Source organism: Mobula birostris, chromosome 6 (assembly GCF_030028105.1).
Source record: "Mobula birostris isolate sMobBir1 chromosome 6, sMobBir1.hap1, whole genome shotgun sequence".
NCBI classification, from domain to species: domain Eukaryota; kingdom Metazoa; phylum Chordata; class Chondrichthyes; order Myliobatiformes; family Myliobatidae; genus Mobula; species Mobula birostris.
This window is the reverse complement of record NC_092375.1, coordinates 92,401,137-92,418,495: the sequence shown is the minus strand read 5'-3', so window position 1 is coordinate 92,418,495 and position 17,359 is coordinate 92,401,137. Positions and strand designations below refer to the sequence as shown.

Sequence of the window (17,359 nt, the reverse complement as noted above, 5' to 3'; positions counted from 1 at the left end):
GAGCTGTTGCAGGCAGCAACCCTGAGGTCTTGCCAGAGATGTTTGATCGGGTTAAGGTCAGGACTCTGACTGGGCCACTCAAGGACATCAGTTTTCTTCATTTGAAGCCACACCACAGTTGCTCTGGTAGTGTGCTTTGAGTCGTTGTCCTGTCAAAAGAACTTCCTTCCTAGTTTAAACTTGCTGGGAGAGTCTCGCAAGTTTTTAATCCAGGAACTCTGTGTATTTAGCACCATTCATCTTCCCATCAATCCTGACCAGATTTCCAGTCCTTGCTGCTGAAAAGCATCCCCATAGCATGATGCAAACAACAGGAATTCTGCAGATGCTGGAAATTCAAGCAACACACATCAAAGTTGCTGGTGAATGCAGCAGGCCAGGCAGCATCTCTAGGAAGAGGTACAGTCGACGTTTCAGGCCGAGACCCTTCGTCAGGACTAACTGAAGGAAGAGTGAGTAAGAGAGTTGAAAGTGGGAGGGGTAGGGGGAGATCCAAAATGATAGGAGAAGACAGGAGGGGGAGGGATGGAGCCAAGAGCTGGACAGGTGATTGGCAAAGGGGATATGAGAGGATCATGGGACAGGAGGCCCAGGGAGAAGGAAAAGGGGGGTGGGGAGAACCCAGAGGATGGGCAAGGGGTATATTCAGAGGGACAGAGGGAGAAAAAGGAGAGTGAGAGAAAGAATGTGTGTATATAAGTAAGTAACAGATGGGGTACAAGGGGGAGGTGGGGCATTAGCGGAAGTTAGAGAAGTCGATGTTCATGCCATCAGGTTGGAGGCTACCCAGACGGAATATAAGGTGTTTTTCCTCCAACCTGAGTGTGGCGCTGCTTCCTGCACGCATGCTGAGCTCGTTGACTTTATTAATTTTGCCTCCAACTTTCACCCTGCCCTCAAGTTTACCTGGTCCATTTCCGACACCTCCCTCCCCTTTCTAGATCTTTCTGTCTCTATCTCTGGAGACAGCTTATCCACTGATGTTTACTATAAGCCTACTGACTCTCACAGCTATCTGGACTATTCCTCTTCTCACCCTGTTTCTTGCAAAAACGCCATCCCCTTCTCACAATTCCTCCGTCTCCGCCGCATCTGCTCTCAGGATGAAGCTTTTCATTCTAGGACAAGGGAGATGTCCTCCTTTTTTAAAGAAAGGGGCTTCCCTTCCTCCACTATCAACTCTGCTATCAAACGCATCTCCCCCATTTCACGTACATCTGCTCTCACTCCATCCTCCTGCCACCCCACGAGGAATAGGGTTCCCCTGGTCCTCACCTACCACCCCACCAGCCTCCGGATCCAACATATTATTCTCCGTAACTTCCGCCACCTCCAATGGGATCCCACCACTAAGCTCATCTATCCCTCCCCCGCTCTCTCTGCTTTCTGCAGGGATCACTCCCTACGCAACTCCCTTGTCCATTCATCCCCCCCCCCCATCCCTCCCCACTGATCTTCCTCCTGGCACTTATCCTTGTAAGCCCTTACACTTCCTCCCTTACCACCATTCAGGGCCCCAAACAGTCCTTCCAGGTGAGGCGACACTTCACCTGAGAGTTGGCTGGGGTGATATACTGCGTCCGGTGCTCCTGATGTGGCCTTCTATATATTGGCAAGACCTGACGCAGACTAGGAGACCGCTTTGCTGAACATCTACACTCTGTCCGCCAGAGAAAGCAGGATCTCCCAGTGGCCACACATTTTAATTCCACATCCCATTCTGACATGTCTGTCCAAAGCCTCCTCTACTGTAAAGATGAAGCCACACTCAGGTTGGAGGAACAGCACCTTATATTCCGTCTGGGTAGCCTCCAACCTGATGGCATGAACATTGACTCCTCTAACTTCCTCTAATGCCCCACCTCCCCCTCGTACCCCATCTGTTATTTATTTTTATACACACATTCTTTCTCTCACTCTCCTTTTTCTCCCTCTGTCCCTCTGAATATACCCCTTGCCCATCCTCTGGGTTCTCCCCTCCCCCCCCTTGGTCTTTCTTCCCGGACCTCCTGTCCCATGATCCTCTCGTATCCCTTTTGCCAATCACCTGTCCAGTTCTTGGCTCCATCCTTCCCCCTCCTGTCTTCTCCCATCATTTTGGATCTCCCCCTCCCCCTCCCCCTCCCACTTTCAAATCTCTTACTAACTCTTCCTTCAGTTAGTCCTGACGAAGGGACTCAGCCTGAAACGTCGACTGTACCTCTTCCTAGAGATGCTGCCTGGCCTGCTGCATTCACCAGCAACTTTGATGTGTGTTGCTCCCATAGCATGATGTTACCTCCATCATACAGTAGAGATGGTGTTACTGGCTGATGTGTAGTATTAGATTTATGCTACACGTACTGCTTAGTGTTGAGGCCAAAAAAGTTCCACTTTAATCTTAACCAACCACTAGACCTTCTTTCACATCTTTACAGTATCTTTGAAGAGATACTTTGCAAAAGTCTTTACAGGCAAGGATTTTTTTTAGCTAGGTGTTCTTCCTTGCCACTCTTCCATAAAGACCTCTTTTTGTGCAAGGCCTTAGAGATTGTGGAGCCATGAACTTCATCTCCAGTTTCAGCCACTGATTTTGGCAGCTCACTCAGAGTGACTATTGGTATGAAAGTAGTCTCTTGCAAGAGCCATTCCTCTCCAGCAACTAAGTTAAGAGGGGCAGCCTGACCTTGGCAGTGTGGCTGTAATTTCATATTTTTTCCTCTTTTTCACAATAGACTGCACTGAGCTCCGCAATATGTTCAGTGCCTTTAAGATGGTCTTGTACCTTTCCCCAACTTGTCTTGAATGCTCTTTTGTCTTCAGTTTGGTTTGGTCTGTTGAAAATCTATCATACTGTTGGACCTTACAGAGAAAGGGGTGTTTATTCTTATGAATTCATTGAAAAAAGGTGATCCTCCAATTTACTACATCAACAAATTGCAGTAAGGTAATACACAGTACCGCACCTAAGGAAGTCAGTGTAGTAATTACAAGAGAGGATGAATACTTTCTCAGCCACACAATTTTGGTTTTTAATTTTTCATTAATCGTTGAAAGGTTTTGGAATTTTTATTTTGATTTAACATAATGCTCAAAACATGCTCAATGTTTTGTGGATTAGCTCAAAACTCCATATTTTAAATTGAGAAACAGATAGCAAAATGTGAAAATAGTTGGAGAGGCTGAATACTTTTTCCAAGGGAATGTAAATACCCATTCCAAGTGACCCACAAGAAGATTGCGTTGAGCTATCTCAAACTGCTGCAGTCCTTGAGATGGGGATATACCTACAATGCTGTTATGGGAGGGAGCTCCAGGATTTTGACCCAACGATGGTGAAGGAACAGTGATATATTTCAAGGTCAGTGACTTGGAGGGAAACTTCCATTTGGTGGTGTTCGTATACTTTTGCTGCTCTTCTCCTTCCATCTGTAGGTTTGGAAGGTGCTGCCTAAGTAGACTTGGCAAATTGCTGCAGTATATTTTGTGGATGGTACAAACTGGTGTTACTGTGCATTGGTGAGAGAGTGAGTGAATGATTTTGGATGGGATACCCTGTATGATGTCAAACTTCTTGAGTATTGTTGAAGATAAAGTGGAGAATATTCAATCACACTCCTGACCTAAGCCTCATAGATGGTAGACAGTCTTTAACGGATTGGGAGGTGAGTGTCTGACCTGCTCTTGTAGCCACACTGTGTGAACAAGTCCAGTTCAGATCCTGGTCAATGGTAATCCCCCAGGATATTGATACTAGGGCCTTCAGTGATGATAACATCATAACTGGGTTTTCTCTTATTGGTTATTGTCATTGCCTGGCACTCATGCGACACAAAGATAACTACAAGAAGTGTCAAGAGTGCACTCACAGAAGTTAGGAGGGTAAAATAAGGATAGGAAAGGGATCTGGCAGGCAAGGTGAAGCAAAAAAAAAGATCACAGAAGATTCTATGGGTATATTGAGAGTAAAATGGACAGAGTAACTCCCCTTTAGAGATCAACATGACTGTCTATATGTAGAACCAAAGGAAAAGGATGACATTTTTAATGAATGTTTCTCTTCAGTTTTTCTATGGAGTAAATAATGGAAGCTAAAGAAAATGGAAACAATTGAGTGGTGTTGTCTTGGACCACAAAATTAGCAAGGGGGAATTATTGGAGATCTTAATGTGCATTAAGGTGGATAAATCTCAAGGGCCTGACCTGGGGCAGTCTCGGGCCCCGTGGGAAGCTAGAAAAGAAATTGCAGAGATTTTTTCTTTATACCTGGCCCCAGGTGAGGCTCCAGAGGACTGGAGAGTGAATAATGTGGTGCCACTGTTTAAAAAGGGTGGGAAAACAAGCCAGGACACAGCAGACTGTGGGTAAATTGCTGGAGGGGATTCTGAGGGACAGGTTCTACCAACATTTCGGGAAACGGTCTGAATTGGGGCAATCAATGCTTTGTGTGTCGCTAGTCATGCCTGCCAAATCTCTTGGAGTTCCTCAAGGAGGTAATCAAGGTTGGGTTGGGCAGTGAATGTTGTCTATCTGGATTTCAGAAAGGCCTTTGACAAGGTTACTCAGGGCAGGCTGTTCAGGAAGGCTCAGAATATCTTTGACAATATGCCACACATTATGCTGCTAAAGGTCTATGAGGACTACAAGAAATATACTAGCATGGATTGAAGATTGGCTGACTGGCAGGCAGGAGGCAAAATAAAGGTTGTTGGCTGCCAATGTCTTGTGGTGTTTCCATAGGAGTCTGTATGGTGTCCACTACTTTTCATATTATATGTTAATGATCCAGTTGATGGAATTGATGGCTTTGTGGCCAAGTTTGTGGGTAATACAAAGATGGGTGGGAGGACAGGTAATGTTGAAGAAGCAGGGAGTTTGTAGGAGGACTTGGACAGAGAAGGAGAATGGGCAAAGTGGCAGATGGAATATAGTGTAGTGAACTGTATGCTAATGTACTTGATTAGCAGAATAAAGGTGCAGACTATTTGTTTAAACAGAGAGCAAATTCAGAGATCTGAGGTGCAAAGGGACTTCGAAGACCTAATGCAGGATTAACTTGCAGATTGAGTCAGTCGGAAGTCAATTATAATGTTAGCATTTGTTTTAAAAGAACTAGAATATAAAAGCTAGGATGTTTTGCTGAGGCTTTATAAGGCATTAGTCAGACCGCATTTGCAGTATTGTGAGTGGTTTTGGACACCATGTCTAAGAAAGGATGCGATGGTACTAGAGAGGATCCAGAGGAGGTTTTCGAGAATGATCCTGGGAATGAAAGGGTTAACATTATGAGCGTTTGATGGTTCTAGGTCTGGAGTTTAGAAGAAAGAAAGTGGGATCTTTTTGAAACCTATCCAATATTAAAAAGTGAAATAGAGTGGACGTGGAGTCCATGTTTCCAATAGTGGAAGAGTTCAATCTCAGAATAGGACATCCCTTTGCAGAAATAAGGAGGAATTTTCTCAGCTAGAGAGTAGGTAAACTGTGGAATTCACTGCCACATTCAGCTGCAGAAGCTAAATCATTGGGTATATTTAAACAGGGGCTGATAGGTTCTTGATTACTAAGTGCCTCAAGGGATAGGGAAGGAAAATGGGCTTGAAAGGGAAATCAGCCATGATGGAATGGTGAAGCAAACCTGATGGGCTGAATGGCCTGACTTTGCTGCTAAAGTATGTCTTATGGTCTTATAGTTTTAAGGTTAGATTACACAGGATTCATGGGGAGGCAGTGGATTAGATTCACAATTGGCTCAGGAGGTAGGAAGCAGAGGGTCATGGTCAAGGGATGTTTCTCAGACTGGAGGCCTGTGTCCAGTGGTGTGCCACAGGGGGTCTGTGCTGGGAACTCTATATAAACAATCTGCAAGGCATGTTTAGTAAGCCTGTAGATTATACTAAAATAGGTAGTGTTGCAGCAATTATCAGTTCTAAAAAAAGAGTAAATTTATCAGCCAGCTTTGTGAATGGAAGTCTGGCTTTCAATCCTGATAAATGTGAGGTATTGCACTTTAGTAGATCAAACCAGGGCAGGACATCCACAACACACATCTAGGTAGGGCCCTGGAGAATGTTGTGGAACAGAGGGACCTATGAGTGCAAGTGCATTTTACTGAAAACAGCATGACAGGTTGAGAGTGTGATGAAAGCAACGTCAGGCACACTGGCCTTCATGCAGGACTCATCACTTAACCTTTCAAACAAAAATCACCTGGTTTAGGGGAGTGGATGGTGAGCAAGATAATAACAACAGTGAGGAGGATGAAGAGAGGCAAAATATACAAAAATACTTCAAGACAGAGTGGAAGAAGTTTGAGAGTTTATGTGCACAGAGTTTTAAGTACACCTTGAGCATAGAAGTTGAGAAGTTCTGTTGCAGTTATACAAGATATTGGTGAGGCCATACTTGGAGTATTGTGTACAGTGTTGGTTGCACTGTTATAGATATTATTAAATAGAAAGGGTGTAGAAAAGATATACCAGAATGTTGCCTAGAATTTTGGTCTGAGCTTTACAAGGAAAGGTTGTGTAGACTAGGACCTTATCGCTGGAATGTAGGAGATGAAGGGTGACCCAATGGAGGTATACAAGAACAAGAGGGACATAGACAGGATGAAGGAGGTACTAAAAACAAGAGAGCACAGACCAAATATCACAGGTGAATGATTTAAAAAGGGGAACAGGGGCAACTTCTTCAAAGAATGGTGCATATTTGGAATGAGTTGCAGAAACAGTGGTTGAGGCAAGCACATGGGCAACATTTACAAGGGGTGCTGCCCCAAGAAAGCAGCATCCATCAAGGACCCCCACCATCCAGGTCATGCTCCCTTCCTGCTACTGCCATCAGGCAGGAGGTACAGAAGCTTTAGGTCCCACTCTAGCTGATTCAGGAACAGTTATTAATTTCCCTACAACCATCAGGCATGGATAGCTTCATTCATCACAACTCTATTTCTACAGCCATATATACACATATACACCCTGTGGCCACTTTATTAGGTAAATTTATACACCTTCTTGTTAATGTAAATATCTAATCAGCCTATCATGTGGCAGCAACTCTGTGCACAAGAGCATGGAGAGATGACCAAGAGGATCAGTTGTTGTTCAGACCAAACATTAGAATGGGGAAGAAACGTGATTTTGGTGACTTTAACCGTGGAATGATTGTTGGTGCCAGATGGGTGGTTTGGGTATCTCAGAAACTGATTTTCTGGGATTTTCAAGCACATCAGTCTCTAGAGTTTACAGAGAATGGTGTGAAAAACAGTGAAGAGCAGTTCTGTGGATGAAAACTCCTTGTTAATAAGAGAGCTCAGAGAAGAACGGCCAGCCTGGTCTAAGCCGGCAGGAAGGTGACAGTAACTCAAATAACCACAAGTTACAACAGTGCATACAGAAGGGCATTTCTGAATGCACAACATGCCAAACTTTGAACTGGATTGGTCACAGCAGTAGAAGGCCACACAAGGTTCCACTCCTGTACCTATAGTCATACTTTATTGATCCCGGGGGAAATTGGTTTTCGTTACAGTTGCACCATAAATAATTATAAAACCATAAATAGTTAAATAGTAATATGTAAATTGTGCCAGGAAATAAGTCCCGGACCAGCCTATTGGCTCAGGGTGTCTGACCCTCCAAGGGAGGAGTTGTAAAGTTTGATAGCCACAGGTAGGAATGACTTCCTATGATGCTCTGTGTTGCATCTCGGTGGAATGAGTCTCTGGCTGAATGTACTCCTGTGCCCAACCAGTACATTATGTAGTGGATGAGAGACATTGACCAAGACGGCATGCAACTTGGACAGCATCCTCTTTTCAGACACCACCGTCAGAGAGTCCAGTTCCATAACCACAACATCACTGGCCTTATGAATGAGTTTGTTGATTCTGTTGGTGTCTGCTACCCTCAGCCTGCTATTAAGTAACCACTGACTGTATATTATATATTATGCATAATGTGTCTTCTTTTGGACATTACACTTTTCCGGTCAAGATGGCACCTGTGTACAATGTTCCCTTGGTTGACACCTTCTGGATAGACTATGAGACTGTTTATTTCACTTCTTTTATGTACATTTTTCATCTCAAATGTATTCCTGGTACTGTTTGAGCCTGTGATTGAGTTTGGAGATTGATTGAGTGATCCAGCACTTCGCTGTCTCTGAGAAGATTCCAGGAGGCAAGCCTTAGCCCTGAGGCAAAGAAACTACAAGACAGGGCACGAACCATTGATTGACTCCATTTTGCTGATCAAAGCTTCCCTTATTCGTCGATTAAAGCAACAGGGAAGATTGAAACATTGAGGAAAATGCAGTGGAATTTCCTGGTGCTCAACCATTTTAATTCCTATCACCTTTCCCTTTCCAACATGTCAGTCCAAAGGCTCCTCTTTTGCCACGATGAGGCCACTTTCATGGTGGAGGAGCAACACCTCATATTCCATGTGGGTAGCCTCCAACCTGATGGCATGAATATCGATTTCTCCTTCTGGTAAATGTTTCCCCTCCCCCTTCCATCTTCTTCTATTCCCCACTCTGGCCTCTCATCTCTTCTCCTCACCTATCACCTCCCCCTAGTGTCCTTCCTTCTTCCCTTTCTCTCAGTCCACTCTCCTTCTATCAGATTCCTTCCTCCTCCAGCCCTTTACCTTTCTCAGCCACCTGTCTTCATCTATCATCTTCTAGTTAGTCCTCCTTCCCCTACCGCTATCTATTAATTCTGGCATCTTCCTCCTTCCTTTCCAGTCCTGAAGAAGTGTCTCAGCCCAAAGCGTCAACTGTTTATTCATTTTCATAGACTCTGCCTGAACTGCTGAATTCCTACAGCATTGTGTGTGTGTGTGTGTGTGTGTGTGTGTGTGTGTGTGTGTGTGTGTGTGTGTGTGTATGTGTGTGTGTGTGTGTGTGTGTGTGTGTTGCCCTGGATTTCCAGTATCTGCAGAATCACTTGTGTCTAAGTCAAATGTGTCTAGTTGGTCCACATTAGGTCTTCAAACCTAACTGGTTATCTTAGCTAATGATAAGGATTATTGCTTACAGAGTAGTACATGTTTTGAAACAGAACCTAAAAAGAGAGAAAGGAATTGTAAGATAATAAATAGTGATGAAGCATAATGCGAGGAAGCTTGTATTATATGTGGACTAGCCAGGTCAAGTGTCCTCTGAACATCTCTGAACTGAAACTTTAACGCTGTTTCTCTTCCCACAGATGCAGCCTCATCTGCTGAGTATTTACAACTTTTTTTTTTTAAATTTAGGCTTCCAGCATCTGCAGTTTATGCTATAAATTATACAAAATACAAGCTGAAAGTACATTGAAGAAAAAGTGCAGATTATCCTGGTATCTTCCCCAATGATTTTTTTTTTACCTGACTGATCTTCTTCATTATTTCCGAGCCAATTCCAATCCCTGCAAGAGAATCCGCAATATTAGAAGCTGTTCAGTATCCAAACAACATTCACCGAGCATAATAAGGTCCTGTGTAAACCTTACTTTTTGAACTTAGTCAACTTTCCAATGCCAAAGTTTAACAAAAAGGCACTCTTTCAAACTTCCAAATTCCAAGATTCAGAAACCACAACAAAATTAAAAAGAAAAACTGGCCAGAAGGGCTATTTTATTGAAATGGAAGAATGTCTGTTCCCACTTTGATACAATGGTTCTCTCAGGTGATGCTATGTCTCAGTTTGGAGAAAATCAGAAGTCAAACTTTTGATCCTCGATTTGACTTTGAGAAAAAGTGGGGTTCTTTTGCCCGCTACTATCATTTAATTTGAGTTAATTAAGATGGTTCCCTTCTGATTCTTGTTTAAATGGATTTGGTTGGCGGATTGATGTTTTTCTTTTATGGAAACTTCTATGGCGTATAGCTCCAGGGTTGTGCTCCCAATGGTTTTTCTCCCCCCCGATTTTTTTTTTGTTAGTAGGGGTTTTTTTTGTTTTAGTTAGTAGGGGTTCTTTTTTCCTTCTTTCTTTTTTTCAAAAAATGTTTTAACATTTTTTTTCTTATTATTGATATATTGTTTAGCTTTGTTAATCAGTTATTTGATAATTCTTATTGTACATATTGACATGTTGACTTGATTACTTTAATGTATTTTTTGTTGATTTTCAATAATAAAAAAGATTTTAAAATGAAAATGAAGAAAAACAATTTATTCTTTTCAATTGCACCTAAACATGACCTACACAAGCTGATCCTCAAAGGATTAACATATCATGAGAGCCAGCATTACTTAGGACAAACTGCAACCACCACGTGTACTGTCTGTCAATATAAACAGGACAACCTTAGTGAGCAGTTAATCTAACAGTACCATTATCTGGCACCATATCTGAAAGAAGACATCTGTGAGTGTCACAGTTCTTCAGATTACATGCTGGTGTTCTGAAGCAGAACCTAATCCCAGCATTGTCTCTCAAGTAAAAGAGCAGCCAAACAGGCCACCCTGAACTAGAACTAGAGAAAAGACAAGAACTTTCACTTTATTCTAAAATAAAATACTACTGATATTAATCAATGATTTAGTTGCAAAATAAAACAATGTAAATGATAAATACTGATTAAATATTTTCAGCTGCAATCACGTGTTACCCCTAGGAAATCTTTCAATTAAGTGATATAACTTTAATTACCTCTGAATTTTTCCATGACATAGAAATCTTCCAGATATAGTATTTTTCCAATCCAAGCATCATATGTGTAGTAGTACATAACATATCCTACTATACTATGTCCTAAAAGGGAACACAAGATTCACAAGTTTCAGGCTTTCTCAAAACACAGACAATGCATTACACAACCTTTGCAAATACTAGGCAAGTGAGTGCAGAACTTCAGAAATATAAAAGCTCATAGTATCACCACTCCTTAAGTTTTGAAACATAGTCACTAATGTAGTGTAGACAAAATACAAACATACAATTCTCATAAGCAGCAAATGATAAACAGTTTATTTTACCAGTATTGATCAAGTACTGAAAGTTAACTAAGACACCAGAAATACTGCAGATTGCCCATTCAACAGATTCAGTGCAGCAATCCCTCAGTAATCCACTGAAATGCCAATCCACGAGGTGTCAAAATGCCAAATAGACTGGAAATAGACTGGCAGCTTGGGGAAAAAAATTCTTCCACAGAGTCAGGGGTTTAATCCATTTGCTTATTCCAATGAAGCTGCATTCTTGCCAATGACCCTGCACACTGATTTAACAAACTTTACCACTGCAGGACTTAGCATTGGTTACAAGTCCTCTTCAATATTTTACATGTACACAAATGCCAACTATATACTTTCATCACTTCAGTAAAACTTTAGCAACTAAACAAAGCAAAGCACAACAATCTGAAGCAGTAACCATGGTTAATTGTCAATGATAACTTCATTTACGTAGCACTTTAAGCACATTTTAAAAAAACCCCAAGCAGCTTCACAGACATGCAGTATAAAAAGCAGAGTCATTGACTAAAATGTTGAGGAAAGGCATGGATAGAGTTGAAATACAAGGCATTTAGAATCTCTTGAGCACTTTCACAAGCTCATTCAACCAATCATCTTTTTGATCCAACATATGGGAATTTTTTTTCTATTAAGTATTGGGCGGACAGAGATCACTTTCTTCAGCAGCCTTTACAAATTTTGTGCTTTCACCATTAACTCCACTGAAACTGAACCAAAACATTTACTGTTTTGCCACCATATATAATCCTGTAATGACCTTTGGACCAAAAATCCCTGCGTCATTAATCTCTTCCTCAGTATTAACTTGGTGCACCTTCCGACATGCTCATCACCACTTTCCCTAACTTGCCTATATCAAATCATTTTGAAATGTCTTACTCACTCTAACATCTATAGACTCACTTTCTATGCCTTATTTCATGCAAAGTCTGGGCTTTCAGTCAATTATAACCACCCAGCTCTGCACCCTTCTCCAGTGCTACCATCTTCCACCTCTGGATGCATCATCATTGCTCAGTTTATCCCCACCCCACCCCCACATCTAGAACCCATACCTTCATCTTCTAATACCTCAAAATCTAGAATTTCCTCACAAATCTCTATGTCTTGTGTTCCCCATGCTTTTATCATTCCTTATGCCAAGGAGGCTATTCAGCCATCAAATCTATGCCTGTGTCAGTTCTCAGAGAGCTCCAGTTAATACAACTACCCACTTTAATTTTCTCTCCCCATATACTCATCAACTCCACACCCCTTCTGTGATTTTCTCTCCTCCTCCCACCCATCTACATTAGAGATCATTTCTAGCAGTCAAAGAACTTACCAACCAACACTCAGGCAAAACCCGAACAGTCACAAACAGAACATGCAACCTCCCCACTGAGAGCAGCAGAAGTCAGGATTGAAACCCAGTCTCTGGACGCACCCATTTCCTTAAATTCCTGCACCTTTTGGCCAACTTCTTTGATTATTTTATTGTCATATATTGTTTGTCTTTGAAGCATCTTGAGTGTTTTATTATATTAAAATAGTGGTATAAGAATTGCTGATATTGAGCCACAGATTAAATTAGTCCAGTATTCAACTGCGCTTGAACTAGTGTTTAGTGTTTTGGTTTTAACATAGCAGATCAGAAGGATAACCTCAAGTCAAACCCCAATCAGTTCCAAATTTGCAGAGCCTGTCACGCACTAAGCCAGTCACTTTGGCTTAAATTTCCAAAAAGCCACCACAATGGTAATTATTGCTAACTTTTTAAAAACTGGAGTCCAAGACGGTCAATCCATCCAGTACTTCTGATCTACAATGCTGTCACTGCCTTTCCTCTTCTCTCTTTCAAGAAATATTGCAAGAGCACATCCCTTTTGGCCTTACCTCTTATCAAGATCATCTAATGTTAATGGATCTTTCAGTTACCAGCCCGCCCACCCATGTACACGTCTAGGACCATGTACATGGCGAAGCTACAGACTGTAACCTGAAGATTGGGGATAAATTGAGAGAATACATTCAACATTATTGAAAACACGTACCAGATATTCAAAAAAGGTAAAAATGTCACAGTTAAGTAATTTCATTTCAAACATATAGTCATACAGGACAGAAATAGGCCTTTTGGCCCACTGAGTCTGTGTTGACCATGAAGAAATTATCTACACTAATCCCACTGTACCCATCAACATCTCCCTCCCCCCAGCAAATTTTGCCACTCACTGGTACAACAGTTACAATAAATTAAAATGGGCAATTAACTTACCAACAACCTACATGTTTTTGGGACGAGGAGGAAATCCAAGTATTGGGGAAACCCATGCAGTCATAGGGAGAACATGCAAACTCCACACAGAGCACCAGAATTAGAATTGAAACTGGGTCGCTGGAGCAGTGAAACAATGGCTCTATCAGTTGTGTCTCCATAACACTTTTAATTACTTACATGGCAAGCTCTCAGACCTCCAAATAGATCTTCTGCTGCTACCGCAATCTAGAGTTGGAAGCCAGCACTCTGGATATATAGTATTAAATCTGGGTCCTTTCATACAATAGCAGACTAGCAGACCCATCTCAGACTAGATCTTCAAGGCTGCTTTGGAACCAGGATCCAAAAGTGACAGAAGACAAGTATCAGAAGCCCCAACATGTTCACAATGTAACATTAACACCAGTTACTATAACAAGCAGAATACAATACACCATTCATCTTGTCCGGTTTAACTAATGCTACAAAATATCAGCAGCCCATCTACTAGCAAATAATCAATTTATCTATTTATTTAGTCCATTCTGGCCTCTCGAGCACACTGCCAGCAACCCTCACCAATTTAGCCCTAACCTAATAATGGGAAACTTTACAATGACCAATTAACTTACTAACCAGTACATCTTTGAACAGTGGGAGGAAACCCATGCATTCCAGGGGGAGGGCGTACAGATTCCTTACAGATGACGTCGGAACTGAACTCCAAACTGCAACACTCGATGGCCCCCATTTCAATTCAGATGAAAAGTTTTTCTCTCCACAGACACTGTCTGAGCTCTGATTATCTCCAGCATTTGCTAATTTTATTTCAGATTTCTATCACTGGCATTTGTTTGGTACCTTGCAGACAATTTCCATTATAATGCCAAATGTTTTTTTCACAAAGGAAGCCTACATAAATTTCTGAACAAATCACTTGAACATCTTTGTTATAATAAAAACTTTTGCAGGGTGTTTTACTGTGTTCAGGAAAAACAAACTTAACAAAACGAATCTCCATATGCAGTTTTATTAAAGTGTATTTAAACATCTCAATGCATTTACTTAGATAAATTAACAAATATATAGCATGTCAAATTCAGTAAACTTCAAAATACTTTCAGCTGAAAAATAAATTTTACCTTCACAAGTTGCATGTTCTGCTGGCACTTCCGCAACAAGGCAGTGATAATATGGATGTTCTCCAAAGCCATCTTCAAGTAGGTCTGCAGCATGAATTGTTGGCAATATTTACTAAGATGCAATGATTTCATGGAGGAAAAATGGCAAGATAGTTTATGCAAGGTTACAGACAGTACCTTTTTCAGTTAATTTCACACGATGTTCCATCTCTTCATATCTTGCAAGTTCCTGGATAGCAACCACAAAAGAAACATTCAACATTTAACTCCAAATATCGCAGTTATTCTATTTCAAAATTCTAAACATTGAAATTATATTCAGTATCTCAATTTTACGGAATAACTTGCAAGTGATTAAGGGAAAAAAAGCACAGCAAATGTCCACTCTGTCCTCCGTTTAAAGCATTTTCAATTCCTTTCAGGATTGCCTGTTGGTCTTGCAGATGGGTTTCATATGCCATATGGTTTTACACTGAGTTCCTCCAGGAGTTTGTTTTTTTGCCAGCATGAACAAGCCATTCCCACTCTTCTTCCGACAACACACTTTCCATGGAATGTGTCATGCTTTTGGCTTTGATTTTTTAAACACCTTTTCCAGTGTTTTTTGGAGTTATTTTTCCAACATTAATGGCAAATTGAAAAGCAGGATGTTAATTTCCAAGATGGTTCAATGAATATTATGCCAACATCTTCTGGCAGCTTTCATGTTGTACTACAAGAAAAAAAGTTCTATGCAAACTTTTTTTCTCTGCAAGCAGAAACAATTGGATAGCAGTGAGCCAAAGTGCACAATTGACACTATGTGATGTCTTGCTCATGCGTCCATACTGATAGTGAAAACATTTCAGAACTGCAACATAGTACAGGTTACTGCCTCATGATTGATAATTGATAAACAGATAAAAGTGAACACTTAATAGGTGGCTGGGTGGAGATACATCTTTTCCAAAGGAGGTGCAAAGTGCTTCTCCCCTTCGCTATTCACCCTTGGGCAAGGTGTGGCCCCCCGACCAGGGTCACGTGAAGCCATGGGAACAGGTGGTGGACAGTCATACGAGCAGCTGGTGCTTACCACAAATCCTGATTATGCAACCACTGACCTCAGGCAGACAACCTCTGAAGAGTATTGATGGCTGGAGTCGCCATCTTGTAAACACACTGCCCAGAAGGCAATAGCAATTCACTTCTGTAGAAAAATTTGCCAAGAATAATCATGGACGTGGTTAAGACCATGATTGCCAGCGTCATATGACTTGGCACACGATGATTAATAATTGCTCAACAGTGATATTCAGTAAAACTCCCAAAGTAAACACTAAGATTATTTCTCATTTTCAGACTTCCTTCCAGTTTTCAGTTATGTTTTGAATTTCTTCTGTCACCATGTTGCTCTTTTTGCATAGAGAGCCCCAGATTTTGTAATTGGTGGTCTGTAACCATGTGGCCTATGTAGCAGTTTATGGTAAATCACGTTCCTGCTAGCAACAGGATGTTCTCACAGTCTGAAAACTGTGCAGTGGAGCAGAGGGCTTCAACTAGCAAGAGCATGTTAACTCAATGCAAAAGCAAGAGCGAAAAGAGATGCATGGGTGGACAGAAGTATCTCATGAAATGTACAATATAAGACTTCTTTGGGCCAAGAAAGTTGTTTGGTAATAATTATGTCTAAAAATGACAATATTTAATATCTTTGGATGCGATGTTACCTCAAAGCCCATCAGGAAACATCCTAATATGTTTAACTCTACTGAAAGCTGAAGTCCAATCTATTCTATAAAAAGAAAACATATTCTAATCATCACAATTATTCCTTCTGCAATATCCAGGCCATTATCTAGCCCAAGCACCAGGACTAAAGGATACATGCAGAATTTTGAGCCCAGTGTTTCTGTGCTAGCTCTTCCAAGAGCTGTCTGATTCACAGCCCTTGATGTAACTTTTTGAAGGTTATATCAAATCCACCCCCACCCTCAACAAGTGCATCATTGTAATTGTAGTATTGTGGTTTCCTCATCTTGCACGAACCACATTTACCAAAGAACACATCTCACTGCCAGAGATGCCCAGTGGGTACATGCAAATGAGCACCAAAACCCCAGAACAACATTCAGAGTGGAGTCAAGTCATTAACGGCACAGCCAATGGAATCACTGCTCAAAATGCCCACCGCACTTGCCCATGAAACAGGCTACTACTGACTTAGCAGCACTTTTAACAAGTGCCTTGAGAGTTAAAGCAGATTATAGATGCAATTTCAATGAAGGGTCTCGGCCCGAAAAGTCAACTGTTTGCTCTTTTCCATAGATGCTGCCTGGCCTGCTGAGTTCCTCCAGCATTTTGTGTGTGTTGCTTTGAATTTCCAGCATCTGCAGATGCTCATGTTTGTGGTTGCTCTGCATTTAAGCGTTTGACTGGCTTGTGTCTCCAAAGAGACACATAGCACAGAAATGGGCTCTTCAAGCTGCAGACTCCACACAGACTACTAACTACCCATTTATATTAATCCCACTATTCTCATCAACTCTGCTCAGATTCTATATTCACCTGCACACTAGGGGCAATTAATAGCAGGCAATTAACCCATCAACCTGCAGGCCTTTGATATGTGGGAGGAAACCAGGAGCCAACAAAGAGAAAAACATGTAATTTAATCTATGTAATTTTTAGTTAATGACAAAATAAAATAACACTCAGAAGTGGAAGCAGCAGCATGGACTGGTTCAGGTGTGGTGGCAGGGGTACAAGGAGAATGGAATTAGCAAGGAACTATATCCAAGATTAAATTTACATTGTCCATATCCTTCCCAAAAGCAAGTTCAAAAATCAAATCTTGAGGAAAAATAGCATGGGTAGAGTTACTCCCAGAGGCTTCCATTTGGCCCATCAGTTCACGCCTACTCTGAGCACAGCAATCTCATAGCACAACCTTTTTTTCTCCATTTCAAAACCTTTTCTCTCACCAAGGCCATGAACTCCACTTTGATTCCTTTGCCAGAGTACAGTAATACAGTGGATTCCAGTTAACTGGACTATCAGT

General features: G+C 41.5%; 1 protein-coding gene across 1 annotated transcript in view; it reads right to left on the bottom strand.

Annotated features, from left to right (window-relative positions):
* The window catches only part of LOC140199195 (diamine acetyltransferase 1-like), a 31,639-nt gene that overhangs the window by 1,226 nt on the left and 13,054 nt on the right, over positions 1-17,359 (bottom strand). The window contains exons 2-5 of the mRNA XM_072260848.1: positions 14,500-14,551; positions 14,323-14,406; positions 10,616-10,717; positions 9,348-9,388 (exon numbers count right to left, since the gene is read on the bottom strand). Of these exons, the coding sequence (XP_072116949.1) occupies positions 9,348-9,388; positions 10,616-10,717; positions 14,323-14,406; positions 14,500-14,551 (279 nt within the window). The remainder of the gene's footprint in view (positions 1-9,347; positions 9,389-10,615; positions 10,718-14,322; positions 14,407-14,499; positions 14,552-17,359) is intronic.